At 39.3% G+C, this 16,772-nt stretch overlaps 1 protein-coding gene across 4 annotated transcripts in view; it reads left to right on the top strand.

The window, feature by feature from the left end:
• The window catches only part of RNF145 (ring finger protein 145), a 59,983-nt gene extending 45,745 nt beyond the window's left edge, over positions 1 to 14,238 (top strand). For all 4 annotated transcript variants that reach the window (XM_061151855.1, XM_061151853.1, XM_061151856.1 and 1 more), the window contains 4 exons: positions 1,352 to 1,534; positions 8,858 to 9,005; positions 9,844 to 10,200; positions 12,631 to 14,238. In XM_061151855.1, the coding sequence (XP_061007838.1) occupies positions 1,352 to 1,534; positions 8,858 to 9,005; positions 9,844 to 10,200; positions 12,631 to 13,014 (1,072 nt within the window). In that variant the 3' untranslated portion in view covers positions 13,015 to 14,238. The remainder of the gene's footprint in view (positions 1 to 1,351; positions 1,535 to 8,857; positions 9,006 to 9,843; positions 10,201 to 12,630) is intronic.
• The last annotated feature ends 2,534 nt before the right edge of the window (positions 14,239 to 16,772 follow it).

Below are 16,772 nucleotides of genomic sequence, written 5' to 3'. Positions count from 1 at the left end.
AATCTTTCAGGAAAAAAACGTAACTACAATCGAACATTCATTTCTAACAGAAGAATTCCTTGACATCAGATACCCAGTTGGTGTTCGTATTTCCTTGAATTATCTGCCTGAATTTTAAAAAACATTTTGTTTGCTCAACTCAGGATCCAAATAAGGCCCGTATTGCAAAGGTTGGGTGTGCCTCTCAAGTTTCTTTCAATATTTAGGTCCCTGTTGTCTCTATATTTTTTCCCTTTAATTTTATTTGTTGAAGACATCAGATTATCCTACTTAAGTTTTCAGTCTGGATTTTACTGATCATATCCCCATAACACATAACATGTTCCATTATTCACTTTTTCATATCTGTATATCCTAAAAATCTTTATTTATATATCTTAATTTTTGTACTACATCCATAGGGTAAATTACCAGTAAGATTATTGAATTGAAGGGTATGTACATTTTAAATTTATTAGCAAATTCTTCTCCAGAAATGTTTTACCTATTTACATCTCAGCATTAGTCTGCTCATTTTTTTTTTTACATAGCTTGTCAGTACTTTGATTATCAAACTTTGAAATATTTGCTGATTTGTGGATTTGAAAACTGTACCTGTCCTTTGCTCATTTCTCATTTATTTGCCAGATCCTTTAGAATTCAAGTCATTAGGATAAAAAAGGTCTTAGGACTTTGTATATATATTCCATAAGGAAATTGAATTTCAAAAAAAGTATTTGTATTTATGTCTCTGGTTCTTATGGACTTCTTGAAGAGACATTTCCTACCCAAAAATTATAGACTTTCACATAATGGTTCTATATTGTATAATCAGGAGATAGTTCATAATATGCATGCTAAGTCACTTCAGTTCTGTCCGACTGTTTGTGATCCTCTGGGCTATAGCTGGCCAGGGTCTTTGGAGTGGACTGTCACTTCCTCCTCCAGGTGATCTTCCTGACCCAGGGATGGAACCTGTGTCTCTTACGTCTTCTGCATTGGCAGGAACCATTAGCACCACCTGGGAAGCCCAGTTCATAATATAACTGTATATAATTCAGTGGCTAGGGGTACAGTGGCTAAGAATGGTAGGGGTATCTGGCTCATTAGCAAAGCCTGGTTAGAGCACTTATCTTAGACATTGCTTTAGTTCTCACTGTATGCTGAAATTATCGCTATTACGTTTTGCATATGTAGTGCTACATTATGATTGTATATTACTACATTGACATTAATATTCTGATCAGGTGTTTTGTCTAAGAATAGAGCAGAAATATTTAACAATAGTCTATAAGCCTTTGGATGATTTTCTCCCAAAATTAAATGTGATTCTGATTACTGTTTGTTTTTCTGAAAATGTACGCTTTTCCAGGGGCATGACAGAAGGAGTTACGCTGTTAATCCTGGCGGTGCAGACTGGTCTGATAGAACTGCAAGTTGTTCACCGGGCATTCCTGCTCAGTATTATCCTTTTCATTGTTGTAGCTTCTATTCTCCAGTCTATGTTAGAGATTGCAGATCCTATTGTTTTGGCGCTGGGAGCATCTAGAGACAAGTAAGAAACTTCCTAAAAGACATTTTTGTTGTATTCTTTACATGAGTCCATTGCCTGAAGATTTAGATATTGTTTAGATACAGAAGATAATATGAATAATTGGTATTAGCTTATTAACAACTTTACATTTTTAGTTTTTATATATGTTTGACTTTTCTGTTGTTTTTCCTTCAACATCACATTAAAGGCCAAGTAATTTACAAATCAGCTTTTCTTCTTCAGAGAAATGTAATACTTTTTTATATATATCCAGTTTTGAAATAAAGAATATAGAGCATAAAATTTAGTCCAGTAAATGTAACAAATAATACACAGTTTTATTCTGTATAGCACTAAAGGAGAGGAAACATTGAGGAACTACAAACGAAGAAGAGAAAAATAAAGGTTGTCAAGCATTAATGAAATTTTTACAGTCTTACCTGACGGCTTGTTTGCAGCTAACTGAGGTTATAATGGGGATTCTTGACACCTTATGGGACCAACTGGATTCAAATTCATTCATCTCATATTACAAATATTTTCTTTCTTTTTTTTTTTTTTTTAATTTTTATTATTATTATTTTTTTTCCAGTGGGTTTTGTCATACATTGATATGAATCAGCCATGGACAAATATTTTCTTAATGAATAAAAGCCAATTATGATTTGGCTCTTTAAGATACCATTTTGGCTTATGGTAATTTATATAAGGACATGCTATAAGGAATTGCTTAAATTCAGTGCCACTATTTTTTTCCAGCATCCTTCTGTACATTCTGATTATTGATTATTGAAATATCTGATTTAATTGCTTCTTTGGTGGTACATTTATGAGTAAGGGAGCAGGTAGCCTTGGGGGAGATAGAATTTTGACAGGAGAGTTTAAAACACTCCAAATTAGCATTTTAATTATGGTTAGTCAGGTTTACCTTTCTATCCTCATATCCCACATCGTCAAACATTCTGAAAACTTTCTCAAGTGGTAAAATTGCTGAAAGAGTCCATTTAATTTAAATAAACTCTTGGATATGTTTCAGATAATTTTAATCATTATAATTATTTGAGATTTGGTTTTGAGGTTTAGAATTTCTCAATAAAAGCTTTTAAGATGTTGAATTCAATGGTGAACTCAGTTAAATAGTCATTTAAATTGTTTTGACCAAAGTTCAATTACTCTTTTGTCATCTCTGGCAGTATCCTTTAGTATTATTAACTGTGCTAGTTAGAAGACTAATACAATACTATAGAAAGTTTGGGAAAGAGGAAAATAGATCATAATTTCAGTGCCATAAGGATCAGTAAACCCAGTTCTGGGTCTTTCCAGGGTGCTGAACTAGCGTCGTTACTGGCTTCTTCCTCCGAGATCAAATGCAGAGGAAATTTAGAGGGAAAGGAGCAAGACTGAGAAGCCCTGTGTGTGGGTGTGGAGCGGTAATTTTGGATGGGTGTCACTGTTACAGTGACAATGTTAGCAGCATTATTAGTCTGAGGCAAGTGAGGCTCCTGGCTGTGAGAGGATGAGATGGGAATGAACAGTTGGGTTCTGTTCTTCTTTCCCACGACTTAAATGGCAGTATTTGTTTCTTTTTTTTTTTTAAACAAATAAAATGGAAAAGTTGTGAGAAAAATATAACTTACCACAGCTGATTCAAGAATTGAAAAGCTTGGCTAGTTCTGTAACTGTTACAGAAATAGAAACAAAAGGTAAACATCTTGACCCAGGTGGCTTTACAGGCCAGGCAAGTGCTACCAGAAATCCAAGGAGCAGATATCCATGCTTTAAACAGAGACTTCCAAATCATAGAAAGAATCTTCTGCCTAGCCCTTCCCCTTCTTTGAAGCCAGTATAAATCCATATTGAAATCAAAACAGACAACTCGAGAAACGTAAAGTTTATTTCACTCAAAATAGGAGATACTATGAAGTTTTTATAATAATTGACTCAGATACAGACAACTTGACCGATGGAATGGAGCCCCCAAGCAAGTCCATATATGTATGGACCTTTGGTGCATGACAGAGGGGCATGTCAGGTACTTGGGGCAGGTGGTCATGTACTGTAGCTGGAAAAAAATGATTTCTATTTGGAAAAGGATGGAATTGGATTCCTATCTCATAGCCATAAACAAAAGAATCAGCTCCAAAATTGTAGAGGCTTAAATGGCAAAATAAAAAATTAAGTCTGCATAGAGTAGTATATTTTAGACCTTCAAGGAGGAAAAAAATTTGTTAAACTGATGGAGCTGGTTGTGAAAAGACCGACTAAAATGACTGTGATTATGAAAGAAAAGTGGTAAATCTAATTGTTAAAATTAATAACATTTTGTAAACCTAAAGGTAACTTAAATTAGACATGATAGTTACAAACTGGGAGTAGGTACTTACAGTATTCACACTTGCCCAATAATTAGTATCTAGAATATATAAACAGCTCAGATCAGTGAGTGAAGTGGCTAAAATACACCATCAGGCTTTTAGTGAAAGAGCAAACAATGAATATGAAGAGAGGTTCAGTGTCTTTAGTGGTCAAAGAAATGTGAATCAAGACTTCTCAGAGTTATTGTTTTGAACCCATGGAAGTGGCAATGAATAAATAATAGAAAGGAAAAAAGAAAGGGAGAGGGACTTCCTGGTGGTCCAGTGTTTAAGACCCTGCGCTACCAATGCACGAAGCATGGATTCAATCCCTGGTCAGGGAACTAGATCCCATATGCTGCAACTAAGACACAGAGCAGCCAAATAAATAAATAAACTTTGTTAAAAAATTAAAAAGAAGAGGGAGGAGAGAGAGAGAAGAATGTCAGCTGATACCTAAGCGAGAAGAAAGCGTAGGTCCCAGGATATGCTAGATTTCTGGTGGGAATGTAAATCAGTGTAATCACTTTGGAAAACTAGCGTTTTCTTCTATGTACATACTTGGGACATTCTTGCACATGTTCAGGAGGGACATGTAGAAGCATGTTCATAGCACAATTTCACAATAGCAGAAACCTGGGAGCAAATCATACACTAATCAGACAGGAAAGGGGGTGAATCCATGTGATAATAGCCACAGTGGAATATTAAAAGCATTAGTGCCACATTAAACATTATGAGTGATTCATAGCAGTATATAAGTAAATCAAGAAAGATGACAATATAGAATGTCATTTTTATGTAAGAAACAGAATTTTAAAAGACACTCTTTAGGGATACATGTGGATGAAGCAGCACATGTGAAGGAAGCAATCAAGTGAGTGAAGAGCACAGGGTTCATGAAATGGTTTCATTGGGTGAAGGGAGGCAGGTCCTAGAATAGTCCAGCTGCCTCAAGCTTAGAGTAGATTATGGCCCAGGCCCTCTCTTTTTTACAGAGAGATGGGTTCATGAATGCTTGTTACAGTTTCAGTTCAGTCGCTTAGTTGTGTCCGACTTTTTGCAGCTGTAGCATGCCAGGCTTCCCTGTCCATCACCAACTCCCAGAGCTTGCTAAAACTCATGCCAGTTGAGTCAGTGATGCCATCCAACCGTCTCATCCTCTGTCGTCCCCTTCTCCTCCTGCCCTCAGTCTTTCCCAGAATCAGGGTCTTTTCCAGTGAGTCAGTTCTTCACATCAGGTGGCCGAAGTATTGGAGTTTCAGCTTCAGCATCAGTCCTTCAGGTGTAAATACTTAGGATATAAATGCCTTTTAAAGTTTAGGTATTTAAAATTGCTGATTGGATTATTATTAATAACTAATGAAAAGAGGGACTTGCACAGACCAATAAAGATAGTGCATTCTGAATTGAAGATTATGATTAATTCAGTTAACTGCAACTGGGGATTAAAAAAGGGAAATGAAGATGTCCTAATTCTGAAGAACAATTAAAAGGTAATACTGAAACATTGCTTGTCTGTGTTACAAAGGAGGTAATTATTAGGGGGACATCCTCATGTGATTTTGGCATTGGTTTGAGGTGATTTCCAGTGTTTAACTTAAAAAGGTGCCTCAGATAGTTTTAGCTATAGATATAATTGTTACTTTTATCTGTAAATTTGATTACAGTTTTTATCATGGAATTTTACAACTATAGTCTGTTGTATTCAAATTATATAGCAAATTTTTAAATGATCAACATTTAAATGAAATGGATTGAGGTGAATTAAAAAAATTATTTTTCACTGTGTAAGTACTTAACCTGTTAATGGAACAAATTTCCAGTATTACTTTATGCTATACTTTTTAATTTTAAATTAGATTTTTGTTTAATTTTAACTGAAATAAGGATATATATGTATATAATGTTTGTGTGTATCTAAAATAGAAATTAGACATAGGTTAAAACTGTTGGCATAGTTTTGTATTTACTTTTCTATGTACATGTATAAATATATGTAAATATATACCTACATTGCTTCCCTGGTGACTCAGACGGTAAAGCATCTGCCTGCAATGCGGGAGACCCGGGTTCTATCCCTGGGTTGGGAAGATCCCCTGGAGAAGGAAATGGCAACCCACTCCAGTACTCTTGCCTGGAAAATCCCATGGATGGAGGAGCCTGGTAGGCTACAGTCCATGGGGTCGCAAAGAGTTGGACACAACTAAGCAACCTCACATCATATACCTACATGATGTAAGTGGATCATAGCTAGCTTGATTTTGAAAAATACGCTTAAAGTTTTCAGGCAAATTGCCGTATTATAGCTATTGTTACAGTAGCTATTGTTACAATAATTCCTTTCTGCTTTTTTTTTTTTTTTTTAATAAAAGTTTGGAATCTTAAAGCAGAGCTACAGTGGCAGTTTAAGTTTGTCCCTTAACATCTCATAAGAAAAATGTTTGACAGGAAAAGCTGTAAAACACTTTCCAAAGGACCTAGCTTTAATTTTTACCACAATGATAATTTACTTTCTTCTAATTAGAATTGCTGATTGTGGACAGTCACACACACTACAGCATTTACCTTTGTGTGGTTTCTTTTCCTCCCCCTCCCAATGTTATAATAAAGGTAGGGAGGATGATTTATGCTACTTCTCTGTCTCCCTTGCAATAGTTCGAATGGATTTGAGAACATATCACAGAAAGTGAAAGTGAAGTCGCTTAGTCGTGTCCGACTCTTTGCGGCCCTGTGGACTGTAGCCTATCAGGCTCCTCCGTCCATGGGATTCTCCAGGCAAGAATACTGGAGTGGGTTGCCATTTCCTTCTCCAGGGGATCTTCCCGACCCAGGGATCGAACCTGGGTCTCCCGCATTGCAGGCAGATGCTTTAACCTCTGAGCCACCAGGGAAGCCCATATCACAGATGCTGATGTTTAAGTAAAACAGCATAATTTTGTTGTAGCCATGAACTTTAAATGATTTTGGTTGAAATTCACGTTTTCTTATAATGTTTTTAAATAATCTGGGTTTGTTTTATAGGAAATCATTAAATGGTTTAAGTCTCAGTGTTCAGTTTACATAGATTATAATTGAGTTTTGTTTTTAAGAGAGGGGACAGCTGTCTGGGGCTCATGCTGATTTCTAGATTTGTGATCCTTATGTTACACAATTACTCCAACTTTGGCTTTTATTTGCCCAGTAAATGGAATTACCTAGCATCTTTTTAAATCCCTTGTTGGAGTAATAAGTCATTCCATCATCAGATGGCTTATAAATTGAATATATTGGGTTGGCCAGAACGTTTATGTTCAGATTTTTCCATAATGGCATGGAAAAACTGGGCTGAACTTTTTGGCCAACCCAATATAAAGCAAGCAATAAATTTGTAGGAGGTGAAAATCATACCTTTCTTTTCTTTTTTTTTTTGCCTAAATAGAGTTTTTTAAAGTTCTGCTTAAGGCAATTGTTGTGGGAGGGTTGTGTCATTTTTCTTTTAGAAATTGATACACAATCTATTAAATTTGGAATATATTTAAGGAATTATCTATTAGAATATTACAGTGTATGAAGATGTAAACAAAAGAAAAGATTATGTTCCTTTTTTTGTGGTAACCAGGGGGGCTCCTGCTGTGTATTCCACTATTGATAGTAAGGAGGGTTCAAATGGAACCAAAAGCTGGAATCTAAGGAATCTCTTGATATGTTGTGTGTGTTAAAAGCATAACATTATATGTGTAACTATTCTTGCATGTAATAGTTATGGTTAGCTTTATGTCCTGCTTACATCATAGTGCTTTGCACTTGAGTGGATAGATGGGTGGTAAGAAAAGTTAGTAATAGATGGAAAGTAATTTGAAAAATTTCAAGCAGAAATAATTTTCAAGTTTTATTTGGCACTTACTTCAAACATGCCTTTATGCTCAGGAGCTGGAGTTATCATATTTTTCAAGCAGTTTAAATTTGGACAGTAAGACTTTTTTTTAATATGTGTACATATATAAAAATATGTTTACTTAAATAATATAAAATAAAAATATAAAGGTATTTAGATGTATATGATATATAATATGTAAAATATGTATTATATATAAATATATTTGGAAAGAAACAGTGCTTCAGTTCATTGTATGATTGTTTGGTACAGGTGTTAAGAATTCTTAGAGGGTAGGTAATTCCTGGGGAAAAATTACATTACTTGTATAAATACATTTGTTTAGCTTGAACTAGTTGAAAGGGTTTAGAAAACAAGACGGAATGGAGACATTTCTGGTGGGATGTTTAAGACTGCTTGTGTTTTTCTGGGAAGACAATTAGCCATCATTGCTTATAGTAAAGGACAGATGTTGATGAGTTTGAGCCAAAAAATTGGGAGTGGAGGCCCTCAGATGCAAGGCTACGAAGTTTAGAGACAGTATTGACAGTATTATGCTAGTTGAGCTTTAGGATGATTAATCTTTTCAGGAATAGGGGCCGGAAGGGAGGATGACCCGCTAGTAGGTCTTAGATCTCCATGGTTCCTAGTTTTTCCTCATCCTCCGCACACATGAGGGGTAATATGCCTGCTCATTGAGGGCCGTTCCTTTCAGTAACACTGCACTTATGGTCACACAGATGGCCGCAGAGATTTTCATCAAGGGTGTTGCAGGTGAGGAGAGAATGTCATGACTTAACAAAGCAAATTACTGTCAAACTTGTTAAGGTTTAATGCTGTGAAAGCCTGAAGTTGCTAGGAGTGAGAATGAGACTGAAAGCAAACTATTGAGGGGAAAAAAAAAGAATTGGTAATACTTGGCAATTGACTGAGTGCCCCAGGTTAAGGGAAAAGAAATCAGTCATGTTCTTTGAAGTACGACGCCTTGGACATGACTTGCCCTGAAATCTAGCCCTGTGGCTGGCATGGAGAAAGGTGTGTGGTAAAATGTTGTGAAATTGAAGCATGGCACAAGACCTGTGGGTTGTCCTGCCAGGTGACAGACACGTTAAAAGAATACTTTTCTTTCCTTAGGAGTTTATGGAAACACTTCCGTGCGGTGAGCCTTTGTTTATTTTTACTGGTATTCCCTGCTTATATGGCTTACATGATTTGCCAGTTTTTCCACATGGATTTTTGGCTTCTTATCATTATTTCTAGCAGCATTCTCACCTCTCTTCAGGTAAGTCCATGATTAATGAACTTTGTATAATAAGTAACTTTCTTATTTTTCCCTCTGGAAAAGGAATTACATACTTTTTCAAGATTAACAATTATAAGTGGCCTTTTTAGGTGATTCCTTCCCATGCTCTTTACTGGACGTTATTGAAGTATTAGGCCAATCTGTGTCACTGTAATGACATAGACATTATGGACATAATGTCATGAAAACCTTAAATAGATAAGTGACTATAAAATATTAGAAGAATTTAGTGCTTGTTTGGAACACACTTTTAAGTAAATGCCTATTTGAAAATATCCATTATTTCATAATGTATATAAATGTATGATATCTGTGTATGTGTTACACAGATATGATATACACAGACATGTACTTTACACACACATATACACACAAACTATTACCATGGAATGGATAAGCTTATTGTAACTTGAAGGTGACACTTGATTGCCTAATCAGTAACAAAGAAGAATGCAGCACTGATGATACAGATTTATTCATTGTTCCTTGTAGAAGTAAAGGTTCTTTGAAAGTTGAGGAACAGGCATGAATAACAGAATGAGGAAAATTCAGATAGAATTTTGAGGGCTTGGGGAGCAGGGGAAAGGATAAGTCAGAGAAGACTGATTTAATTAGAATCATCTTTAGGAAAGTTAACTCAGGGTCCTTTTCAGTATCAAAGATCTGCATTACTGAGATCACCCACATTTTAATTACACCACTGTCTCCTCTGCACATTAAATCTAACATCCTAAAGGTATTACTAATATGTTATTGTTTAAAGTCTGTGAAAAACTTTTTGTAGTGATTATATATGCATACCTTTTTTGTTTTTCAGGTTCTGGGAACACTTTTTATTTATGTCTTATTTATGGTCGAGGAATTCAGAAAAGAGCCAGTAGAAAACATGGACGATGTCATCTACTATGTGAATGGCACTTACCGCCTGCTGGAGTTTCTCGTGGCCCTATGTGTGGTGGCCTATGGCGTCTCAGAGACCATCTTTGGAGAATGGACAGTGATGGGCTCAATGATCATCTTCATCCATTCCTACTATAATGTGTGGCTTCGGGCCCAGCTGGGGTGGAAGAGCTTCCTGCTCCGCAGGGACGCTGTGAATAAGATTAAATCATTACCCATTGCTACGAAGGAGCAGCTGGAGAAGCACAACGATATTTGTGCCATCTGTTATCAGGTAACTCTTGCAGTAAGAAGCCATTTGGGTGGGCCACACCATGTACCCTGTGGGACTTTAACCACATTATCCAAATTCAAGTTAAATTTCCTGGGTGAAAAATAGTGGGCCTCAGAAATTATTAAAGACCTGATAAAATATTTCCAGTTTATTTCTAAAGTAAGTTTTAAATTTAGTCCCTCAAGTTCTAATGTACTGTTATTTTCAACATTATTGCTCACCCATAAATAAAGGAAAAACAGGTCAGGTGTATTTTATATTTACTCCTGAATATATATATAAATATATATAGTATCTACACACTCACACATACATATGTACTATCAAATATATACTATCAATCAGGAGTCAGCAACTTCTGAAAAGTGGTGTGCCAAGATTCTGACTCTTTCCCTTCTGGTATTTCCAGGGTGGGGAATAAATGTTCGTCCATACAGTTAGTGTAGGTGGAGAGAGTAGTGCGTAGTTGAGGGGTGTCTGAGATGAGTGCAGGCTCTGTGTGGAAGCACAGAGGGGGCAGGAGATACAGTAGCGACAGCCAGTCGGTGTACATGACAGGTGGCCTCCCTGACATCTTTGGCACAAGAAGCCTCCGTAGAGGATGGACTGTCTTCTATCAAGAATTGAAAGATAGTATTTAAATCAGCTTGGAGACAACAACAATAACATACAACAGGCCTAGACTTGAGTCGGCAGTCACCTGTGCAGGAGGGTGACAGCAGCTTCTCAAGTTAAACTGTATGTAGGAAATATGGGCAGAAATCCTGGGTGACAACACAAGCTGTTCCTTTGTAGTCACTCTTAAAAAAGCGTGTAGGCTGATGGAAGGAAACTATAGATAGTATCAGGGGCTTCCCTCATGGCTCAGATGGTGAGTAATCCACCTGCAATGCAAGGGACCTAGGCTTGATCCCTAGGTTGAGAAGATCCCCTGGAGAAGGGAATGGCAGCCCACTCCAGTATTCTTGCCTGGAGAATCCCATGGACAGAGGAGGCTGCTGGGCTACCGTAAATGGGGTCGCAAAGAGTTGGACACGATTGAGTGACTAACAGTGTCAGTGAGTGTACAGGGGAGGGACTTGCTCCAAGCTGCTTTATAGTGTAGATGTTATGTGCTTGTGTGTTAAGACTGTCAGGAAGAGGAATTTTTCCCAACTGTCACTTTTTGATTTTTACTAGAGCATACTTGGGGTACTAGCAGAATATTTTCCAGGTTGGTTTTGCATTTGAGGGGATTGAGGAGCAGTGTAGATTCCCCCCCAGATTAAGTGGCCATTGTCTTCGTTCTGGCTCCTTTGTGCTCAGTAGCCTTGTAGGATGTAGGACGAAGCACGGCAGAGACAGATTTGGGGCACACCGGCTTCAGCAGCCGCTGTCTAAATATACCATCTCTGGGACTCGAGAGTCCTCTTTTTGTGTTTCCCGTTGTCACATCACTTTTTTTGAGGTGCCTGGACTACCTGCTGACACCACACAGAAAATGAAAGTTGAATCGCTTACCTTCCCAGCTGGCTGCTCTTCTTTGGATGGCTTTCTGCTTAAAAGTCCACTCCCAGGTGTTACTGGTTCTTGGCAAGGAATTTCTGCGATAGCCACAACTCCATGTTTTGGGACTTTAGACAAAATTAATGGTCAATTCACCAAATGTGTGTTGTTATAATTTAAACTTCATATCCTCAGCCTTCCCTCCTCAGATATATGTTACACAGGGACTATTAGTGCAAAGTATACCACTGCTTATTCCAGTGGTTATTGAACTTAAATGTGCATTAAAGTCCCACGGGTGGCCGGCTGTACCTGTGGATTTGTGAATGCCATCTTCAGATAGCCAGATCAGAAGGTCTGTGATGGCCCCAGAATGTGCATGGTTAGCAAGCACTCCGGTGGTTCTGATGCATGCCGAGAAACACTGGCTTGTATTGTGAAAACTGGGATGTAAATCGTCCCTGATGAAGTTGCCACTTCCTTGCCAATACCCTGACTGATTTTGTCTCCTTGCCAATAATCTCATCATGGAATAATCTTTTGAGCTGTGTAGAAGCGAAAAATGGAGAAAGTTCCATGTTCATCAGATTTCCCGAAGTTCTAATTATACTCATGGAGACCCAGTAATCATACTGCTACAGTTTTATACCTTGGTGTTCACACAAAGACAGAACCCAGTTACATAGGTCGTTTCTTCCTCATGTTTGGTTTTTACTTCCTTTTAGAAATTGCTTAGCCAGTGGTTCTTGTATTGTTTGTATAAAGGGGTCTCTGATGGCAAGAGGATTATTATAAACATACACAGTGAACTTTATTGTAAGATCTGTGTTACAGATTTTCTATGGAGAATTTGTAGGAAAGAAAAGTTGGAACTAGAACGCATGTGTAGCGGCAAAGATTTTAGACAATAGACGTTCATGAGATATCTCTTCCCTCGCCTTTTAGGACATGAAATCTGCCGTGATCACACCGTGCAGTCACTTCTTCCACGCAGGCTGCCTCAAAAAGTGGCTGTACGTCCAGGAGACCTGCCCGCTCTGCCACAGCCAGCTCAAGAACGCCTCACAGCTGCCTGGCTTAGGCGCCGAGCCGGCCCCACAGCCTCCCGCTGGAGCCGAGCAGCACGTGCTCCAGGGAGGCACTGAAGCCCCGGGCCAGGAGCAGCCTCGGGGGCCTGGGGCACAAGAAGGTTCTAGAGATAAGGACGAGGGTGTTGCCAGAAAATCAGATAGCCAGGAAGGAACTTGTGAGCCCAAGGAAAATCCTCCTGGTGCAAAAGATGAAGCTCTTCCTGTTGAGGTCCGCCTAGAAGAGAAGCAGCAGGAGTAGCACTTCACTCTCCGGAGATGAAGTTAACTCACAGTAGAATCCGTGCTCAGATTTGAAGAGCGAATGTATGAGGTGATTAGGCAGGAAACTTGACATTCCAAGGATCTAATCCAGGAAGTGCTCTCAGTGGAGACCGCCTGCTTTCATCCCCTTGACACTGGGGGAGAAAGTTTGCAGTGTATGCTAATCAAAATGTATATATCCTATGCTGGTGTTTGGTAGAGGTTTGCCAAGAAGATTCAACCTCAGGAACTTCAGAAACAGCCCCTGATTTGTAAGGGATAAATGAGATTTGAGCATCTGAAAGGGGCTGAAGGAAGGAGGATGACAAGCATGAGGATGGCACAGGAGGCAGCAGGCAGAGGTGGAACTGATCCTTCACTCTCTATGGAACAGGACCGTTCTTGTTACAGAGTATGAGTGGTGACCAGCCCTTTTTTCCCACCCCCTTTCCCCTCAGTTAATTGGAACTCAGTCAGGTGATTATCTGTACAGCACTGAAATGAAATCAAAGATGTAAAAGCATTGATTGTATTCAAAGATTGAAGCACGCTCATACTTCGTATGTGCTTTGGGGGAGGGGGTGGGTGGGCACGTGGGCCTTGCGGGTGCATTCATGTAATCCGAGACTCTTGAACTTTATGATGGAGTCTTCAATATTTTGATGTATATGAAACTTTTGTTAATACACTGTATACTGTGTTGGCTGTGTGAAGTAAACTAAAACTCTAATGAACACTTTGGAGTCCACGTTAATGTAGGAGACCAAAGTGGGAAGGGCTTTAGGGCACTGAGAAAGGCCCTGAGTGTACTTTCCAATCCTGTGTAATGTTTAATTCTTGGCAACTGAATCAAAGCAGTGTTAAATTATGGCAATATTTGCACTTTGGGAATGAGTACATAACGTATGATCACACTCTGCAAATGCCACTTTTAAATCTGTTAATAGACTTTGCACCTTTCCTTTGACAAGGATGTGTCATATTTAAATTTTTACATTCATCATGGCTACAGGTAGAACTAGGGAGGGGGGAATGTAATTTTTTATGGGAATTTTGATATGAAAAGAAACTAGTCATTTATTTATACAATAGGCTTGGCTCAAAAAGTGTTTTTCAACTTGGTATTCCTAATGTGGGATGTGACTTTATTTTATTTTTAGTAGCAGATTTGGATGTAGACTGACATAGCTGAATGTCTTAATAAATTTAAATTTGAAGATAACAGTGTTTTATTCCTGTGGTGATTTTTGTTGTAAAGTGTCTTGCTGAAATTCTTTTCTTAGGAGGTTTTGCTTATCCAACTGGGCTTCTGATATCTTGATCCCTGTCAGAAAATGCCCGGCAGATGGCAAAACTTTTTGACTGAAAAGGATCAGTTCTTTGCAATCTTCTACACTGCTGGCTGGATGAGTTACAAGCAGGAATCAAGACAGGCGGGAGAAACATCAACAACCTCAGATATGCGGATGATACCATTCTCATGGCAGGAAGTGAAGAGGAACTAAAGAGCCTCTTGATGAGAGTGAAGGAGTAGAGTGAAAGAGCTGGCCTAAGACTAAATATTTCAAACTGTGGTGCTGGAGAAGACTCCTGAAGTCCTTGGACAGCAAGGAGATCAAACAAATCAATCTTCAGTTCAGTTGCTCAGTTGTGTCCGACTCTGCGACTCCATGGATTGCAGCACGCCAGGCTTCCCTGTCCATCACCAACTCCTGGAGCTTGCTCAAACTCATGTCCATCAAGTCGGTGATGCTATCCAACCATCTCATCCTCTGTCACCCTTTTCTCCTCCTGCCTTCAATTTTTCCCAGCATCAGGGTCTTTTCCAATGAGTCAGTTCCTCGCATCAGGTGGCCGAAGTATTGGAGCTTCAGCATCAGTCCTTCCAATGAATATTCAGGACTGATTTCCTTTAGGATGGACTGGTTGGATCTCCTTGCAGTCCAAGGGCCTCTCAAGAGTCTTCTCTAACACCACAGTTCAAAAGCATCCATTCTTCCGTGCTCAGCTATAGTCCAATTCTCACATCCATACGTGACTACTGGAAAAACCACAGCTTTGACTAGACAGACCTTTGTTGGCAAAGTAATGTCTGCTTTTTAAAATGCTGTCTAGGTTGGTCATAGCTTTTCTTCCAAGGAGCAAGTGTCTTTTCATGGCTGCAGTCACCAGCTGCAGTGATTTTGGAGCCCCCCAAAAATAAAATCTCCCAAATCAATCTTAAGGGAGATCAACCCTGAATATTCACTGGAAGGACTGATGATGAAGCTCTAGTATTTTGGTCATCTGATTCGAACAGGTGACTCATTGGAAAAGTCCCTGATGCTGGGAAAGATTGAGGGCAGGAGAAGAGGGCGTCAGAGGATGAGATGGCTGGATGGGCATCATCGATGCAATGAACATGAACTTGGGCAAACTCTAGGAGATGGTGAGGGACAGGGAGGCCTGGCATGTTGCAGTCCATGGGGTTGCAAAGAGACAAGACTGTGGTAGCAAATCTAGCTCTGCATCAGAAATATCTAGGAAGCTTTTTTTTTTTTTTAATCTGTGGAGCTTTTAAAAACATTCTGAACCCTACTTCCCAGGTGGCACTAGTGGTAAAGAAGCTGCCTGTCAGTGTAGGAGATGCCAGAGACAAGGGTTTGATCCCTGGGTTGGGAATATTCCCTGGAAGAGGACGTGATAACCCACTCCAGTATTCTTGCCTGGGGAACCCCATGGACAGAGGAGTCTGGTGGGCTACGGTCCATAGGGTCGCAGTCAGACATGACTGAAGTGACTTAGCATGCATCCATAAACTCCACTTCAGGCTTACTGAGTCAACAACCTTTGGGGTACCCGAGAACATGCATTTCATAGCTTCCTTTGTAATTCTATCCAACTAGCCCAACACCAGCATGGTTTTACATTTAGAAAGGAAGTGGCTAGACCAGAAGGAATTTCTCTCCAGGTGTAGCTGGAAGTTTCTCACTGTCCTGGCAATCCTGGTGAGGCAGAAAACAGAGCAGATGGCTCCCTCTGGTGGTGTAGTGAGGCTGTTGAACGTAGAGGCGATCTCGAATTTAAACCGATTTAAACAGATTCAAATCAGTTTAAACCGATTTAAATCGAATTAAACCGGTTCAGACGTTAAGCTTCCTGGTGCCTTGTTTGAAGGAATAAGAATGCATATGAAGCTAAAATTATTTATGGCACAGTGAATGGCAATCCTTTGGCATCAAAGGATGCTCTCATGTAGACGTAAAGTTCTCAGATGTCTTCATGAAAATGGGGACTTCTTTGTCATGAGTTTCACAATACAATACACTTTTTAACCTCCTAAGAGCACAGAGACCCCAACTCTACTTACCAAGTCACATGAGCCTCTCAGTTCAGCAGCCTGGTGGACAAATAACACAAATAACAATACCAACAAATAATAACAACAAATATCAGTGCGTATCCTTTGGTTTCAGTTAGGAGAGCAAGACTATGTTGCAGTAACCCCTCAAGACATCAGTGCTTCAGAACAAAGGTTTAGGACGAACACCGCAGAAGTGTGTGGTAGCGCAGAGGTGAGGCTGCCGTGTCTGCACAGGTGCTCGGGTGTCTAGGCTGAAGGAACCATCACTGTCGCGAACCTGCCTGATGGTGACGGCAAAGCAGAAGGCTCTGGAAGGCTGCCCGTGCTCCTCCCGGCAGTGGACCCAGGTCTTTTCTGCTTACCACCCCATGGCCACGACTGTGGTCCCATCCACACAAGAGACTGTGGAAGTT

This window comes from Dama dama, chromosome 9, assembly GCF_033118175.1.
Source record: "Dama dama isolate Ldn47 chromosome 9, ASM3311817v1, whole genome shotgun sequence".
In the NCBI taxonomy this organism is placed as follows: domain Eukaryota; kingdom Metazoa; phylum Chordata; class Mammalia; order Artiodactyla; family Cervidae; genus Dama; species Dama dama.
Note: the sequence above shows the minus strand (reverse complement) of the source record. Positions and strands in the feature narration are given on the sequence as shown.